General features: G+C 38.4%; 1 protein-coding gene across 1 annotated transcript in view; it reads right to left on the reverse strand.

The window, feature by feature from the left end:
• Nucleotides 1-19,180, reverse strand: part of LOC144980049 (U3 small nucleolar ribonucleoprotein IMP3-like) — a 29,656-nt gene extending 10,476 nt beyond the window's left edge. Inside the window, exons 1-2 of the mRNA XM_078927524.1 lie at nt 18,976-19,180; nt 15,311-15,418 (exon numbers count right to left, since the gene is read on the reverse strand). Coding sequence (XP_078783650.1) covers nt 15,311-15,418; nt 18,976-19,112 — 245 coding nt within the window. The 5' untranslated portion in view covers nt 19,113-19,180. The remainder of the gene's footprint in view (nt 1-15,310; nt 15,419-18,975) is intronic.
• Nucleotides 19,181-20,000: the final 820 nt, after the last annotated feature.

The raw sequence follows: 20,000 nt of genomic DNA on the forward strand, positions 1-20,000 counted from the left end.
TCAAATTCTCTCACCGTACTCAGGTGTAAAATAAGAACCTGGTCGTTAACAGCGTTGTCTCTGTCGGGGAAAAAAATTGTAATATCGCCTAACAGGCGTCATGTCTCGTTCTTCATGTTACCTGTTGCTATTGGTCATGGACCCCCTGTAAAGCGCTTTGAACACGTTTAGTGGATATTGCGTTATATATATATATAAAAAAAGCTCAATTTAGTCGTCTTGTGAGTTGGAAGGAATCAAGAAAGAAGGGAAATGTAATAAGATTTTTGGCCATACCTGCTGCTTGTAAACAGTGGGGTGCAAAACGGTTAAAAAGAAACAAGTGCATATTATCATGGAGAAGAAAAAAAAAAAGATTATGATGAAAGCCAATATCTTGAGGATACTGACAGTTTTTAACATCAATTATCATTGCATAGCCAAACGACAACGTATGCTGTGTTTGACTATTAAAAATGTGAGGAAAATCTTAAATATACCCAAACATTTTAAAGTTACATAATATTATATGTGACCCGTCGTCTCAAAACGGTATTATGTCGGAACGAACCACAGACTAGTCCTGTATTCTCTATGGAACGAACCAGATACTTAAAAGCCGAATTTAATGTTAAACTGGTCAAAAAATATAAATTGTTGGCATTTGCACCCTAAAATATGGTTGCCATTCTCCTCAATAAATCATATAAACTCAACACAAGTCTGATATTTCTGGCTATAAATTCCATTTTCAATATCTTGACCAACCCGACTTAAAACCGTTTTGAGGCGAAGGGTCACATATTTGAGTCCGTAAATCAGATAGATAATTTAATAATAGTTGGCGTCTCTGGGGTGTACATGGCAGAACAGTGAAATCACTGACAAAGGTACTACTGACCGAGAAGGGCAAGAATTTCAAGGGTGGGAAAATATTGGGGAGTTCTCAAGCCCGTGGGTTTAACCATTTAAAACGGTCGAATATATTATGCACCCACCAATACATAAAAGAAATTATAAACTTGCATGCACAGGGAGTTCTTATGCATGTGTATGTGTATGTCAGGCGCGCACGTGTCAGTTTGTGCGTGTGTGTACTTGTGTGCAAAGCCAACGAGTATATCAAAATGAATGTATTGAGGGAAAATACAATCTAGTAGAGAATCCTACAAACGGGAAAATCTTCCAAACGGGGGAAAAGAAAGTCTTTTAAATGATAACACCGTTCAATGGCATCATAGCTATCATAGAAATGCCACGGAATCCACATTTTGAAAATGATAATAAAAATAATAACAACAACAACAACAACAATAATAATAATAATAATAATAATAATAATAATAATAATAATAATAATAATAATAATAATAATAATAAAATAATAATAATAATAATAATAATAATAATAATAATAATAATAATAATAATAATAATAATAATAATAATAATAATAATAATAATAATAATAACAATAATAATAATAATAATAATAAACCCTTCAACTTTCAGAAATTAGAAAATGCAGGAACCTTGAGAAGAGTTTATCTCTTTACTTTTCCAAAGAGATATTCATTCAATTCATGATTCGTTGATGTTGTGGAAGAAAACAGAGACTGTTTACCTTGTCTATATTCAAATTGGAATTGAACCTTACGAGCAATGTGACGTCGTTTTCATCATATTTTCTATAATTGCATGTCGCAACGTGTTTGTTTTGGATGTGTGTAATTGTATTTTATTTTACTTGGGCGGTACTGTTCAGTTTCTTTTTAAGTAACCGTTTTCAGTAACCGTTACTAACAAATAATTATTTTTTTTAAAGGAACGAATACTTTTATTAATAATATGAAGAGAGGAGAGAGAGAGAGAGAGAGAGAGAGAGAGAGAGAGAGAGAGAGAGAGAGAGAGATTACGAATCGGGGCAGATATAAAGGAGGAAAAATAGACTGCATAGCGGATCTTCGGCAATTCGGGAAGAATAAAAAGTGAAGTTAGTATTAACGTTCCCATATACAAGGACTCTGAATAACCTATTATTACCGTGACCAGTTAGTTGCCTATTTTACGTAGTGATATATAGAGAGATATGGAGGATTGAGACTAAATGTACCGTGATCAGGGATATAAAGGCCAAAGACTATGGTTTACTACTACTTACATACAGAACTAGTACTAGAGAGAGAGAGAGAGAGAGAGAGAGAGAGAGAGGAGAGAGAAGAGAGAGAGAGAGGAGAGAGAGAGAGAGAGAGAGAGAGAGAGAGAGAGAAGGTGCGGGGGCGGGGTGTAATAGATTGATAGATGCACAGACAGAGAGACAGACAGAGGGAAAAAAAGTTATTAGATAGACCGAGAGAGAGAGAGAAGGGGGGGGGGGTAAATCGTGGGAAAGAGATAGGGGGAGAGGTGGGGCAGAGAGAGAGAGAGAGAGAGAGAGAGAGAGAGAGAGAGAAGGTTGTGGGGCCGGGGGGGGGGGGGGGCGCTATAGATTGATAGATACACAGACAGAGAGACATATAGACGGACAAAAAGTTATTCAGGTAGACAGAGAGGGGGGGGGGGATAAATCGTGGGAAAGAGCAGATAGGGGGAGAGGTGGGGCAGAAAAAAAAGAAAAAAAAAGAAAAAAGAGAGAAAGAGAGAGAGAGAGAGAGAGAGAGAGAGAGAGAGAGAGAGAGTCCATTGAGGAAAAGGTTGATAGAGAGCGATAATACGTATAAAACTAACACGTGAATACTAGTAGAAACCAACACTCACTGAGTACTAAGACTTGCCGTTCGTAAGTACATAACAGTAAACGAGTCCAAGATAATAGAGATGATTGGCAATGATGATGATGGCCATTAGTGCGGGGCGGTCCTTGGCAAGCTTAAGGACCACGGTCCTACGGTCCCTGGGAAATGAAAACCGCAAGGACCGGCGGTCCTTTTCGACATTGAACATTCCTGAGAGACCGTTTTGACCTTTGGGACCATGGGATCGTTCATTCTTGAACCGTTAAAGACCGCTACACGATGAAAACCGTGGTCTACAGGAGTAAAACACACGGAGTAGTCACACTCGTTTCAAATTGTAACCTAATTAGAGAAGAGGGGTGATGCCTTCTTTATTTGATCACAGTACTTCATTGTTACTTCGATAATTTAGCGTGAATAAAATTTGAAATTTATCCCCATTAACGGAGATAATGGAATCACCCAAGGCGTTGATCGAGTTGTTCGTGGCGTTTATACACACACGCAACTCCTACCCCCCCCCCCCCCCCCCACACACACACACACACACACATGAGAGGGCAGCGAGCATTGAAGAGTAAGAGAGAGACGTGAAGTTATAATAAGAGGGGGTGGATGCGGTAATAAGTAATAAGTGGGGTCGATGGTGACTTTTCGCCAGATCTAACAAACCCAGCTACCCATTCACTGCTGAGTAGACAGGGATTCGGAAAAAAACTCGACTGCACCCGGGATCGATCTCTGGCCCTTTGCGTATAAAGAGAGTGCTCTATCAACTGAGCTATCGGGGTCCCCAAATATTCTATTGGACCTTTTAAAAATACAGACGTTATAACTGTTTTTTTTTGGAAGGAAGAAACTAATGAAACTCATATTATTTGATTAGTTAAAACACCAAACGAAATTTTAATATTATTGTATTATTTTAAATGACAACAATGCGATAGAAAGGAGTGGCGACAAGAGATGGACAATAGAAAACAAAAAATCAGACTTGCAACTTGCTAGGTTTGAGACACACACACACACACACACACACACACACACACACACACACATCTTTAGTAGTCACATACATTTCAAACAATAACCCATTAGAGAAGAGGGGTCATGCCTTCATCATAGATCATTGTCATTGCGATCATTATGGTGTAGTAAATTTTGAAATTTACCCCGTATAATGGAATCGTCCAAGGCGTGCGCCTCCTGTTCCCCCCATCTCACACACGAAAGGGCGGTTTGCGGAGTGGAGGGAGGTGGTCGTCTGCCTCTATGGTCGTCTGTGTCGTTTAGTGTATGGCAAAGGGGGGTGGGTGAGATTAATTAAGTGGGATGGGTGGTGATTGGTGGAAGATAGGCAAAGGACCGAGGCAACGAATCGCTGGGGAAGTAGTATGGCGCCAGACCGTTGAAAGGTGATAAGAAGTGAGGACCGCCGGCGGTCTTCCTCTTTGGGACCGGACCACGGTTCACAGCTAAAAGACCGTGGGACCGGTCCTCGGTCCTCGGTCCGGTCCTCAGCGCGGCACTAATGGCCATGGTAATTAGACAAAGACAAACACACGGTATGCACGTCTGGGCTATTTATAATGCTGACGAAACGTCTAAATTTTGTTGTTGTATGGCCGTCTGTGATTTTGTTGTTTTGCTTGTTTGTTGATTGGTGTTTTGTATGTGTGCATGCGTGGAGGGCGCGGGGGGGCGTTCTCTACTTCTTACCCTTAATAGATAGTTCGAAGATGACGTCACTCGGGTCTTTGTTATTGTTTTTGCCATCCGCGTTTATGAGTAATGCTCACTGAACTGTATAACCAGACTATAAACGTTCCTGGATACACACAGTTTTGTGTGTTGGTCCGTTATACTTCCGGATGGCAATGTTATGAGCTTCTTAGCCAAGGGCATACTATCTATATTTTGCATGATTGATGCTACTCGCCTCCTTTAAGGCTATCTATCTCAACACCGAATTTTGTAAATAATTTTATTACAGGTGCATTACTATAGAAGGAACATAATCGATGTCACTCAGTTGTTTGTCATTGTGTTTAGCCAGCCATTTTTATGAGTAGTTCTTACTAAAATGCATTGATCAGACTATAAACGTTGAAGGTTACACAAAGTTTTGCGTGTTGGTATGTTATATCCGGCTGGCGGATGTTATGAGTTTTTTAAAGCTAAACGCATGACATCAATCACAACACCGAAGTTTGGAAATAATTATAATAGAAAAGGAGTATAACTATAAAATACTATAAATCGTGCGGCTATGTGGTCTAGTGGTCTGACACTCGCTTTCGGATCGGATGGTCCTGGGTTCGAGCCTCGCGCTCGGCGCATAGTTGTGTCCTTGGAAAAGACTCTTTACTCACATTCTCTCACCGTACTCAGGTGTAAAATGAGTACCTGGCCGTTAACAGCGTTGTCTTTGTCCGAAAAATTGTAATATCGCCTAACAGGCGTCATGTCCCTTCCTACATGTTAAATGTTGATGTTGACCAAGGACCTCTGTAAAGCGCTTTGAACACATATAGTGGATATTGCGCTATATAAAGCTCAATTTTATTAAATTATAAAAACGACATGACTTTTGTCTTGATTCTATTTCTAATTATTACCGAAACGAAAGGAAAAACAACAACAAAAACAAACGTGTACGTTAACACACTTCTTGTAAATTAGCGGGTTACAAAAGGGTTGAAACAGCACGACATCACGGCGAAAGAAAATTGAGGTAAAAACAAAATCTTGAAGATAACAAACAGTTCACAACATCAAAATCAACACATCTAAACCAAAACAGCTTTATGCTACGTTTCAAAACAAAAAATGAGAGGACGATCTTAAATATTTAGATCTATACCGACGTGTATTTATATGCAGGTCTGACATCCGAACCAACTTACTAGCCTTGTTGAACATTGTTGTAATGTAAAAAAAAAAAAAAAAATGACGCAAAATATTGTACATTACAACAATGTTCAATATTTTGCGTCATTTTTTTTTTTCTTTTTTAGATTTCAATTACAACAATTGAGTCCATAAGGAAATGGGTAATCAGACCTGAAAATAAGTGCACGTCGATCTATACTCTACTTCTTTTTCTTCTTCTTGATCATAAGTTATAATAAGCTAAAGTCTATTGCAATTATGTTAGTTTAACTCTTGCTTGGCAAACAATACTATCTATCCCTGCCCCGACTTAATGTTTTGAGGGTCGTTTGTGAGATTCTGGTAAATATTCGACCGCCGTAAAATTGGAATGATATATACAGCGATTAATTTTACAAGACCTTATTTTTTCTGCTTACGCCAGTCTCATTACACACCACCTCGCGTATAGATAGAATGAAGATGACGTCACTCAGGTCGTTGCTATTGTTTTTTTGCCATCCATGTTTATGAGTGATTCTCACTAAACTGTATTATCCAGACTATAAAAGTTTATGGTTACACATCGTATTGTGTTGGTCCGTCATACTTCCGGATGGCAATGTTGTGAGGGTCTTAGCCAAGCGTATACTATCTATTTTTATTAGTCGGTCGATTAATTTTTTTGTTTTGTTTTTGTGTCTTTTTCCTTGTTAGATAGGCCGATACGATAACAATGTCACGTCGTTGTTTGAAAGTTTTCACAGTCATAATGGACATAGTATATGAAAGGGCCTGAAGGCAACCACACCCCCTACCATCCCTCGCCACTCATATAACGACATTGGAAACGCCAATCGCTTTCACTTCAATCAAATCATGTGTGCAAACAACCGGTCGTCTGGTGACAGCTCTGTCAAAGGCATGGCGGAATTAATTGGGTTATCCCCCTTGATACGCTATGGCTGCTCGCTATAATAGTCAGGTTGAATTAATTGGGTTGCGCCCCTTAGTCCACAAGCCGTCATTTTTGGACGGGCGCGATCGGACTGTCTCCCCACTTCGAGGCGGCTTGAGGCCAGATGGGAGCGAGTGTGCATATTTGGTAAACAAACTGAGACAACAAACACACGAGGAGAAGGCGAGATAGCTTAATCAGTAGATCACCAAAATGGCACACATGTCCTAGGCAGACATTAGGTTACGTTTTCTTTCATTTCTTTAAAGACTGCGTCCATTCCTATCTCCCTTTCTTTTCCAACCGTTTTCCCAATAGTAATATACTAAAAAATAACCCCAAGATATTGAGCTTTTATAAAGCGCAATATCCATTTATGTGCTCAAAGCGCTTTACAAGGGGTCCCTGACCAACGACCAACAGCAACATGTAACGTGTAGAACGAGACATGACGCCTGTTAAGCGATTTTATAATATATTTTTTTCCGACAGAGACAACGCTGTTAACGGTCAGGTACTCATTTTACACCTGAGTACGGTGAGATAATGTGAGAAAAGAGGACTCAACTATGCGCCGAGCAAGGTCGAACTCAGGACCTTCCGATCCGAAAGTGAGTATAGTAGGATCTAGAATTAGAAAAGACGGGAAGCAATTGTCGCTGAAGTCACACTCTTATTACTTTCAATAGCTATTCCCTTCTGGTTGCCGTCAACGTGTTTTTGACGCAATTATGCCTAGAACATAATAATACGACGGCTACGATAATAATAATAATAATAATAATAATAATAATAATAATAATAATAATAATAATAATAATAATAATAATAATAATAATAATAATAATAATAATAATAATACTCTATCCATCCAGAGGAATTTATTTGCATAGCCTTCGTCAACGAAAAGTAAGATATAGCGCAGCGTCCCGACTTTTGAGACGTTCCCATATTACAATTAATAACATTCAACCTATTGATGATGTGCGTTTAGGTAAAATACTAACCAGCTCTGAGCGCCAGATCAATCAATCGTACCAACCCACAATAAACTGTGTCATCTTAAATGTTAAAGGGTCTAAGGGGATTTAGTGAGAACTAATCACTCAAATTGCGGTATATATAGATAGTATGCGCTTGGCCAAGGAGTTCACAACATTGTCATCCGGAAGTATAACGGACCAACACACAAACTCTGTGTAACCATGAACTTTTATAGTCTTGTTAATACAGTTTAGTGAGAACAACTCACAAACGCGGATGGCAAAAACAATAACAAAGGCCTGAGTGACGTCATCTGCATACTATCTATATAAAAAAAACAATAGCAAACAGCTGAATGACGTCAATATCACTCATTCTATAACTCTAGTGACTAGAAAAAAAATAAAGAGGCAAACGCAATTCCCTAACATACTTAAGTCTACGTAATAAATTAGAAGCGGTTGGCTGCTCGACCAATTCTATAACTCTAATGACTAGAAAAAGATGCAAACATACTTTGTCTGCTTTATTAAGTTAGAAGCGGTTGGCTGCTCGACCAATTCTATAACTCTAATGACCAGAAAAATAGGCAAACGCATTTCTCTACATATTTAGTCACGTAATAGTTAGAAGCGGTTGGCTGCTCGACCAATTCTATAACTCTAATGACCAGAAAAATAGGCAAACGCATTCCACATACTTAAGTCTAGTAATAAGTTAGAAGCGTTGGCTGCTCGACTAATTCTATAACTCTAATGACCAGAAAAATAGGCAAACGCATTTCCCCAACATACTTAAGTCTACGTAATAAGTTAGAAGCGGTTGGCTGCTCGACCAATTCTATAACTCTAATGACACAGAAAAATAGGCAAACGCATTTCCCCTACATACTTAAGTCTACGTAATAAGTTAGAAGCGGTTGGCTGCTAGACCCAATCGCCGCCAATCCTATCGTCACGTGACCCCACGTTTGATTTAATTTTAATGACAAAAGCAGCCAAAACAGAGGGAGCGGCTAACCATTGATTACTGAATCATGGATTTGACTTAGGAAGGGGGGGGGGGGGGGGATAATTAAAAAGCACGAGTTGAAGACAGTAGTGTGGATAAAGACCAACAACCAAGGGCAACAGACAATACAACAAAATCTGTATATTTTTATATGGGGAGGGTGATGGGGGGGGGGGGGGGGGGGGTGTTCGAATTTAAAGAAAATGAATTGGTTTGACCATAAATATATGATAATTGTATTAATGACCAATTCGATCACCATTCGTCACCATTTTTTTACTACCCTCTCTCTAGTGGTTTAAAAATATACAATCGAAATAACCCCCCCCCCCACCCCTCCCACCTCCCCTTTCAAATAAAAAAAGTCAAACAAACATGTATACTATCTATATCGACTAAATTTCTATACGAGATCGCAAATCAAAATTGTCTTCAAATATTAGGGTCAATGGGACGAGAGAGAGAGAGAGAGAGAGAGAGAGAGAGAGAGAGAGAGAGAGAGAGAGAGAGAGAGAAGGGGGTGGGGGTGGAGGAGGAGCGGGGAGATTGAAAAAGCGAATAGAGATGTATTAGTAAGATAAGAATAACACAGAAATCGAAGGTTTGTTGGGGAATGGGGTGGTATGTATTTAAAAAGGCGGTTTGAGGAAGAGTGTTAGGTGATTAAGCGATATTTATTTATAAATGGGGCTCCTATTAAGACTACTAGAACTCTGTTCACAAAACACAGCTTTTCATTTCGGTCAGAAAACTGTTATTCTCTATCAATACCTATCGATAATGCTACGCGCTTACCACAAGCTTACCCAACATAATTCTCAAAACAAAAAAGTTCTAAAAAAAGTTTAAAAGAAGTCTTCGGTTTAAAACTTATTCATTGATAAAGTACTTAAATCAATTGATATAGTAGTGAAATGGACTGAAAGTTCTCCGGTTAAAAAAAAAAGAGAAAGAAAGAAAAAAAAAGTGATTTATCATTGTAGAACAGAATGGAGGCCTGCGATGGGGGGGGGGGGGGGGGGGGTTGAGGGCTGAGGACTGAAAAGCCCCCGCCTATGCCTGACTTCCGCTCACACTTCCCATGACAAATAAAGGCTTTTAATCAGCCTATTGATCACAAACCACTACGTTATAAAACAGGTCTTATGTGTGTGCTTGTGTGTGTGTGTGATGGTGACAGTCACAAAACATGGGCTAGAAACAACTTATTATTTCTTCATTTTTTTTCTCTCTAAACAGTTCAATATTATCAAGGAAAACAAAAGCATGTTCATCGATAATCGTATTTCAATGTGTGAACGCACCTTCTTTAATTAATAGCCTTGCATTTCCCTAAATATGACGTGACAACGCAAGGCGACGATCACCAAAAGAAAGTGAAAAACGAGTTGTCGTCAATAGCTCAAGAGGGGAAAAATGATCCACTGGTCGATCTATTGAAATCAATTCTCTCTCTCTCTCTCTCTCTCTCTCTCTCTCTCTCTCTCTCTCTCTCTCTCTCTCTCTCTCTCTCTCTCTCCCTCTCTCTCTCTCTTCTGGAGGGGGGGGGGGGGGGTCGTAATGTGACGTCATCTCTTTTTTTTCTTATATTGGTAAGTGTCACAAAATTAAGGGTCAGTGGGCTACGGACTATTTTTTTTTCTAATTTGTCACTCCTTTTAACGGTAATCACTTAAATAACTGCAAAATACATCGTATATCTAACCGTTTTAAGACCGTGTCACCAATCTAAAGGTACTTTACAATTGCCTAGCAACGGCCCTTCCGGTTCCACACTGAACAGAAACAATCAAGCTGTGGTCTTTACTACGACCGACCCCCCGTAAGTTGCTTTTAAAACAAAGTTATCGAACTTTATAAGCTAAAATGGTTAAAGGTTGGAAGGACCACTTTTAGTTGTTGCGAACGTTGTTAAGAGGAAGTGACGTCACGACTTTGGAACCCCATTAGATCACCATATCCGACCAGTGATAAGCTATTTGCCTCTAAAACGCCCCTCTGTACCAACTAGTACTATATTTAGTCGTGACGAGTGACGTCGCTTCCTTCGTAATATGACGCATAGTAACTCAGTAACTGGTTCTAAACTATCGGAACAATGCGGACGCTCTTATGAAATACTTCTCCGACGAGCATAAAGGTGTATCCAGAGGAGAAAAACATAAATCTGATCATGTTTTGACTTTTATACACTATGATCACATGACATGTGAAAAAATTCTAGCCAGCACGAAGAATAAAGAGTAACGATTTTCTTTGTTTAGAACCAAGCTGCTGGTTGCTGGGCGGACGTGACATCAGACTATTGAATCCTATTTCATTCCTAACGATATGCCAGGATGGTGAAATCGGATTCCCTCTAGAAATACAAATAACCTCCCCTAGGTTTGGAAATATTGATTAGCACACTCAATCCCAGAGGTTTTCGTTACTTTTCAAAATTGAAAAAAAATGTATTAAAAATGAGCATGTGCATCGATAGTTTTATTCAGCTACCATTTACATGAAAAAATAAAAACGTCAGCTTTGATACTACGCCTGTAACTTGTCTCAGAAAAATATAATAAATAGGCATGGGGTAAAAGTAACCCCGGGTAAACTACGGATATAGTCGGTGTTAGGATTTGAGTGAGTTAAATTTCTATTTAACAAATTGACTGACAAAGTTGTTCACTGGATTTCTCTGACCTGCCATAGTAATAATGAATACATAAAACAGTCGAGGACGTCATAAAACATAACTCTTTTTGTTTTTAAACCCAAGACAACTTGGATCTTACATAGAGGAATACTCACTAAATTATGTGCTTAAATGAGGCGCTTTACAAGGGGTTACAAGCCAACAGCAATATCTCCAAACGTGAAGGAAAAGACATAACGCCTATAGGGCACTATTATATATAATTTGTTTAAAAAAAAAAAAAAGAGAAAAGGCTGTTACAGCTATAGACCAGGTACCCATTTCATTCCTGAGTACGGTGAGAGAAAGTGAATAAAGAGACTTGCCAAAGACTCAACTGTGTGCCATCCACACCAGGACTCCAACTAGACTGTTTAAAATGTATTAATCAGTCTCAAACCCCTAACGAGTACAAGAATGGGAGAAACAGAAATGGGGGGGAGAGAGAGAGAGAGAGAGAGAGAGAGAGAGAGAGAGAGAGAGAGAGAGAGAGAGAGATGTATATTAAAATAATAATAATAATAATAAATCTTTATTGTCCTCAAAAAAGTGGCAATTTGTCATTTGGTTATACATTTATAACAATACAATATTGACGTCGACACACTCACACAGATGCACACTAGTAACATCGTGGTCATCAAAAAAAACAAAAAAACACAAAAACAAATTAAAGAAAAATAAACAATTTTAAAAGACAGGGAGAGAGATGGATTGAGTGAAAAGCTGTTGAGAGATAAAGCTAAATGAAAACAATTTGTGGTTGACATGATTAACAATTGGTATGGTAGTACATGTGAAGAGTGATGGGTAAAATCATAACATATCACTCTCACTCTTCAAAATGTGCGCTAGGCTATGTATGGAAGATAGAAGTTTAACGTTAACTATCTTATAAATTAAATAATATAAATGTTATAAATTGGTGTAAAATGCTTCCAGCTGGATGTAGTGTAGTAGTGAAACGCTTTAGCCACTATGTTATCTTAGCATCCAGAAAGCACTTAACAGACCTTCTTACATTTCAACCCCCCCCCCCCCCCCCTTTTCAGCAAAGCTATAAGACCCATATAGCTGATGTGTATTCCACTTTCTAGAGCGTTAAACAGACAAAAGTATTTGCTTGGATGGAATAGAGTGAGGCTATGTGGTCTAGTGGTATGGCACTCGCTTTCGGATCGGAATGTCCTGGGTTCGAGCCTCGCGCTCGGCGCATAATTGAGTCCTTGGAGAAGGCTCTTTACTCACATTCTCTCACTGTACTCAGGTGTAAAATGAGTACCTGGCCGTTAACAGCGTTGTCTCTGTCCCAAAAAAATTGTAATATCGCCTGACAGGCGTCATGTCTCATCCTACATGTTATGTGTTGCTGTTGGCCAGTGACACCTTGTAAAGCGCTTTGAGCATGTTTAGTGGATATTGCGCTATATAAAAGTTCAAGTTTGTTTTTTTTTAGAGTACTTTCCACCAGGTACCAGGTACTCGATGGACATGGGAGATCAGAGGAGAAAAAAAAATTTAGCTGCAAGTGTAAGATCAGACAATGCGGATGATCCCAAGTCAATACAATTGAACAATGCACTAGAGATTGAAATACACTGCCAGGCGGGACGATATCGATACGCCATCAAACTATCATCAATTCATGTGATGGCTGGCATTCACTAGAGAACACAGTATTTACCATCAGGATGATAGTCTTAGCTGCCAAGTTAGAAGAAGAAGAAGAAGAAGAAAAAGAAGAAGAAGAAGAAGAAGAAGAAGAAGAAGAAGAAGAAGAAGAAGAAGAAGAAGAAGAAGAAGAAGAAGAAGAAGAAGAAGAAGAAGAAGAAGTAGAAAACATCACAGACACCGAGATACTAAGAAGGAATGGTTTGTGCAATTTATATGCAATAAATTAGACCTGTAAATGAGCTCTATAAAAATTGACTGAAACTGAAACTCTTCGTAATTCGTCGTAGCGGTAAAATCCAAAGAATCAAAATGAAAGGTAAACAGTAAGCTCACTTGAGCAAAGCAATGGCAGAAAACTAAATTGCAAGGGAATTAATTAGGCTACTTACCATTGTTCCTTGTAATTATGTACCCAATCAGTGAAGAAACTTAGAAACGGTCAACCAGTTTGTTTACAACATGAGGTAATCGAGATGTGCTTGTAGCAATCATTTAACTTTCGATTTGAATTTGAAGGTGTCTACATAACGAACTTTCGGTGTTTCGAATTTTTCTTTCTCATACTTTTCCTGTCCTTCAAGTAAATGTGGTCAATTTTGGCTTAGACGAAACAGTGAAATTTATCGCTCGGCGGCTCAGTTAAAATTGGCTACGACAGGTTTCGAAAGTGAAAAAATAATTTCACGAAGGCTGTGTGAAAATACACTGGGGTGTGTTCAGACACGGCAATTCTAAAAAGCGTCGCTTAGCCTTGGCAATATATCATCATCATCATTGCCTTTTTCACCCTGGGTCAGGGTATAGGCCACAGACAAACAGTTTCCATCCTTCTCTATCCTGAGCCAACTTTTTTATCTCATTCCAGGTCTTACCCTTTCTGTATATCAGCTTCTTTAATTCTTCTCCATGTTCCTCGTGGCCTTCCCTTGATCTTCTGCCTGAGGGTTCCATTCCAATACTTTCTTTGTTATAGTTGAGTCATTCTTTCTAAGCGTGTGTCCAATCCACCTCCATCGTCTTCTTCCTATATCCTCTCCCACTGGTTTCTGCTGTGTTCTTTTCCATACTTCTTCATTTTTTATTCTATCCAATATATATCCATCATTAATATAAACGGCCCATGAGCTATGCGTGGGGCTGTGGAACATTCCTAGTTAACTTTACAGTCAATCGACTACGATTCATGAATTCTTTCTTTATTCATTTCTTTCTTCCCTTTTTAAAAATATTTGAATTTGACGAATTGACTGATTTCAGTTAATTGACTGAGAATTTACAGGTCTAAATAAATTCCATCAAGATCTTGAAAGCAAAAAAAAAATAATAAATATTTAATAATAATAATAATAATAACAATAATAATAATAATAATAATAATAATAATAATAATAATAATAATAATAATAATAATAATATAATAATAATAATAATAATAATAATAATAATAATAATAATAATAATAATAATAAAAAGACGAAAACAGAAGACATTTTAGATGCACAAAAGATGATGAGTAAGACGTTCAGACTAACAAACTCTAAAAACTGCTACCATTAAATATGCTTTCATTAATGCAAATAATGGAATGGAATGAAAGATTCAATTCAGTAAATGAAGAACAGACATTTCGGATTTGGAATTCCACATCTACCAACCCTTCGCATTACAAAAATGGAATCAGAACGTCAAAAAATAGGAATTTGTCACCAATGAATAATACTGTATCAAAATGACCACCAACTTTTGCCACCAAACACATAAAGACAGTATTCTGGCGCAGCTAGCTAAACTACACTAGTGCGGCTATGTGGTATGACACTCGCTTTCGAATCTGAAGGTCCTGGGTTCGAGGCTCACCCGGCGCATAGTTGAGTCCTTGGAGAAGACTCTTTACTCACATTCTCTCACCGTACTCAGGTGAGTACCTGGCCGTTAACAGGGTTGTCTCTGTCTGAAAAAATTGTAACATCGCCTAACAGGTGTCATGTCCCGTCCTAAATGCCCCTTGTAAAGCCCTTTGAGCACATTTATTGGAAATTGTGCTATATAAAAGCTCATTTTTTTAATTAGGTAATGGAACAGGGAAGAGGAGGGAAGTGCAATCAATAACTTGGCTCATTTTCTTCTGAAACCCCCCCCCCCCCCCCTTTTTTTTTTCTTCTTACCATTAACAGCACTTTGAAAATAGGCTTTTGTTTTAGACAATGGCGGAATAGAGGAAAGAACGGGTGATTCAGTCAAAAGTGGAAGGATTGGCAGGTACAGGTATCCTTTCGTCAACAAAAGACAATGAATGAAACACTGAAGATGAATGAGAGATGAAAGAATTGTGTTGAAGGTGAATAAACATGTGTATTTGTTGTAATGAAATGAAGAAATGAAGGACAACAATACCTCCACAATATTTTCAATACTTACAATTTTTCCAGAAGTTGTCTCGTGAATTCAATACGTCTGGGATGTTCCTGGGCCATCTCTTTAATGGATCTGGCCAACTCTCGAATACGTTTGGACAATTTGTTGTATCTGGTGGGAATGAAGTAAAATCTATGAATATAAATTTTTAAATTGTATGTAGGACAATGAGCAATGATTCATCAATGTCACACAAAGTACAGGCAAAAGAAAGAAAAGAAAAATGAGTAACAATAATAATCTCCTAACCTTCTGCCACTAATGATTATACTACTACCTAAATCCCTTATATTTTGTATTTATTTTCCAACAATAGTCTACATTGCATTTTATTTCACTTTCTATACTGCATTACACAGTTCCTCCCCGCCTCCCCTCCTTTGACTTAATTAATTGCGCACCTTTTATAAATTGCTATTGTTTTATTTTAATTCGTGCTTCCTTACAAAGGAGCATACTATTTCAGGCCCATCTTAACAACGCCACTACCACATTATCTCAATCGTCTGTAGTGCTTCATTAATCCTGTTTTGATAACAAAGGAGAAACCCGAAACGTCCATTTTATCTGTTTTCGCATATTAAATTGAAGCTTACATTCAATTTCACGGTAGATGATTATGATTGAAAGTGAAAGTGGAAAGTTCATCATTCCATCAATTTATTTTCTTAATAGTCAAATAGAATTGAGGGTTCAAATTAAGTAAGGAAGACAGATAATGTGGATGTTTCGGGTTTCCCTTTTATCAATAAAACACTAAATACTAAAGACAAACACAAATGAGAGATGAGAGAATAGATGGCATCCATTGCCGTTTAAAGTTAAGGCATTTTTAAGTCATTAAATGCAATCCCAAAATTTCAATTATATTAGGTACTTAGGGAGTGTCTACCTACACAGTATCCTGTCATCTAGCCTCAGGATCTACATAGTGCATGGTAACTGGCTTGCCCTTGCAATACAAGCAATGGATGGACCTCTCTGTCTTGTGTGTGTGTTTGTGTCGTTTTTTTTTAATCAATACGATTTAACTAATTAAAATGAGATTCAATCTCTTTTTAACCTAACACCAGATCTTAGTCTTAATGTTTCATTCAAAGACAAGCCATGCAATTTTATAACTTAATTGAAGCCTGAGTTGAAATACTCTTACTAACTGCTCTCTTGAAGGAAATGATTAACTCTGCATTAGAAATAAGGAAACTGTATTATCCGCGGGGGGGGGGGGGGGGGGGGGGGGGGGGGGGGAATTGCATGAAACACACACTGTGAAGCATCACCCTAAACACTCCTTTGAACTACGTCATCAGGTGACCAATTGTTTCTTTCGTCTTCCCCCATGCCCCCCCCCCCCCTTTTCTCAGTCTTGTCATAGTATCATCCCTTCCTCTCCCCCTTCTCATCTCATGGTAAAACGAAAACTTTCTGCTCAGTTTGCAATTACATGTAGGATTTGTCTCTCACAAGGCTAATGGACTAAAAACATCGGGTAATCCAGACCTGCCACTTCACGAAAAAGGAAATCAGTATGACATTGTAAAAAAATCAGTATCTGGGGAAAAAAATCAGTATGAGACGTAAAATTATCCAATGGTTGGGCTACTCATCTAATTCTGACAATATGACACTTGTCACTCAAACTAACCAAAGCGTCACAACCTCCCCCCCCCCCCCCCTTATTTTTCCCCAACACCCAAAATGGCACGTACAACGCCAATCTGGCAATCGGACTACTAACTTATTTAAAGATGGTGGCACTTGGTAACGAGTCAGAAGCCAGGGACCGCGATGGTTTACCAGTACAGCTCGCTGTCGCTTCACAAAGGAAATGAAAACTAAATAACGCGCCGTGTGTGTTTTCTATCTGTGTGAGGGCATCACAAAGAGGCTCGCTATGCCATGTGATCTATCGAGGTATCGTGGGACGGGTCAAAGTTCACAAGACTTGAAAATTTTAACGTGCAACGTAAAGCACAAAGTAAACGTAAAAGAGAGGGGTGGAGGGCTGCGGGCCCTTGGTCACGGTGAAATCGGTACGATCGGCATGCAGATCGGGAAATCGGTACGATCGGCAAGTAAATCGGGAAATCGGTAAATACGAAAAAAAGGTCTTGCAAATCGGTATGATACCGATTAATCGTTATGAACAGCAGGTCTGGGTAATCAGTCTCTAATGCCAAACTATAGATTCTCTGTTCTGTCAATTTAGTCATGTATGTGGCCGTCTGGCTTACGTTCTGCATATAACACAAAAAAGGGGTTGGAACGAAAGAAATCAAGGTCATAAGTTACCGTGCGCCAAGCTCAATGCCCTCTCGCCCCTCCCTCCCAAAGCACAATACAAAGTTACTGTGTACGTAGATCCTGAGACTAGGTGCCCAGTTACCGTATACGTAGACACTCCGCTTTGGTAAATGTTCGTTTGGCACTTCAGCAGTGGGCTGATATATGGCCTAGTGGCTAAGACCCAATTTTTTGGCCTGTTGAGTGCTGCTTTTTTTTGTTTATGGGTGGATTTTAATTATTTATGTCTTATTTTCTCCAGGAGGAATTACCCTGTCATTTGGTGTTGTTTATGTTTAAATCAATGCCAATTTAGTATATCTTTTGATCATAGATAAAATAGGGTATAATTAAGCTTTGGATAATTAAAAATTAGACATTTGAAAATCAAAACTCCAGTGACGGCATGTGATTTAACATCTTAACTTTTTAATTAATTAAATTCAGGGCAAAATTGCATACCGTATTCCTGAAATTCGTTCCAGCAAACTTCTTACTCAAATCCTAGCAGCCATTTTAAGCCAGTTTTGAAATCCAAATTGTGGTTACTACAAGAAATGCAACAGTTGCAGGTCACAAAGTCCGTCAGGTTTCATTGAGCTAAACTTAAACCCAATTTGAACTTTTTACCAAGGGAGTGTCTATGTACACGGTAACCGGGCGCCTAGCCTCAGGATCTACGTACACGGTAGCTCCGGTAACGGGTTTGCTGCTACTAATAAAAGCAATAGATGGACCTTATTCTGTGTGTGTGTGTGTGTTATTTCTAAAAATCAAACAATACAATTTAACCCATTAAAGGCGAGATTCAAGGTTACCGTGTATGTTGTTACCGTGTACGTGGATCCTGAGGCTAGGTGCCCGATTAGTAACAAAAATAATGATACCAAAATCTCTGCGATATTCCTCCTTATTATAATTATAATGAAGTTATGCATCTTTATTGAAATTGAACCCGCCTAAAACATTTAGTAAAAGAGAATGGCAATTTCCAGTCACAACTTTCTTATGCCTATGGGCGAGTTGGGTCACAATTCGACTCCAACTGCTACTGCTCACTAAACTGCCTAAGGTTACCGTGTACGTAAACTCTCCAGCTCCGATTTACACTACTAAAGTACCTATCAATCAATAATTAATAATTAATAAGTCACTAAGACTAAGACTTAATAAGACTAAGTTACAGAGTCAAAGTAGAAGATGGCGACATTAAAAGTCAAAGATGGTCAGGAGATTGAATCGAGAGACTGAGTGGAGATTACATAAAGTTCGAGAACGTAAAAGAGTGGGAGCCACAATGATGAATGATGAAAATTAAAATGGTAAAATGGTGGTGAGTAGCGAGTGAGTCGAGTGGTGTGGAAGAATCCACAAATGGAACTTACAATGTATAGTCTTCTCTCCTTTGAACGCCATACTTTTTCATGACTTTTAATTCATGAAGATTGTTATCAACTTCCCATGATAAAAAATCAACCTTTTTAAGGAGTTTTTTCTCGTGATATTGTAGCTTACGAACCATTTTCAGTCGAATCAACAGAGAACTGCGGGCATGGGTTTGTTGTTGATTGTTGATAATGAAAGCGGAAGTGGAATAGCCTATTCGATCGTCGAAAAGATAAACCGGTCAACCTGTAATGTAAAATTCGCATTGTTATTTAATTTTCATTGCTGCATTTTCTTGTGTTCGCTTGGATCATATTTTCCACAGAATTTAGAATAAAAACAACTTGTTTAGGATTGAACACATATTCATATGAATTCCAATAGAATAAACTTGATATGAGCACATAAATGAAAAAGTAAAGTAATTGTTGGAGAAATTTAGATATGTTGCAAAATTGATATAAATTATATACAATATGTCTGAGATCAAAATGAGTCCGGGATTTTTTGTTTTGGTTTGTATGTTTTTTAATGGGATAATCTTCTGTTCCCTGCATCAATAGTAATATATATGTATATATATATAGTTCGAAGCAAGTCTGTCTGTTTCTCTTTTCAAGGAAGAGGCTGAATTGGGGAGGGGGGGGGGAGGAGGAGGAAGAATAGCGAGAGGAGCAAGCAGAAGAAAACACAAAACAAAAACAAAACAAAACAATACAAACAAAAAAGAAAAAGGAGAGACAACAACAAAAACCCCTAAAATATTGATACAGATTTGACCACATTGAGCAAGGTTCGATCCCAGGACCTTCCTATCAGAGAGCGAGTGCCATACCAAAAGACCACATAGTCACAGGACTCAGAACAATATCTGTCCATCTTATAATATGGTAAAGTTATGAAATAAGTAAAACCATATAAATAGCTCAGTTGGTAGAGCACTTGCTTCACAATCAATGGAAACCTTGATCGATCCCGGCCGCAGTCAAGATTGTTATCAACCTCCCCCCCCCCCCCCCCCCCT

Source organism: Berghia stephanieae, chromosome 9 (assembly GCF_034508935.2).
Source record: "Berghia stephanieae isolate SIO BIC M18660-M18661 chromosome 9, UCSD_Bste_1.3, whole genome shotgun sequence".
Taxonomy (NCBI): Eukaryota; Metazoa; Mollusca; class Gastropoda; order Nudibranchia; family Aeolidiidae; genus Berghia; species Berghia stephanieae.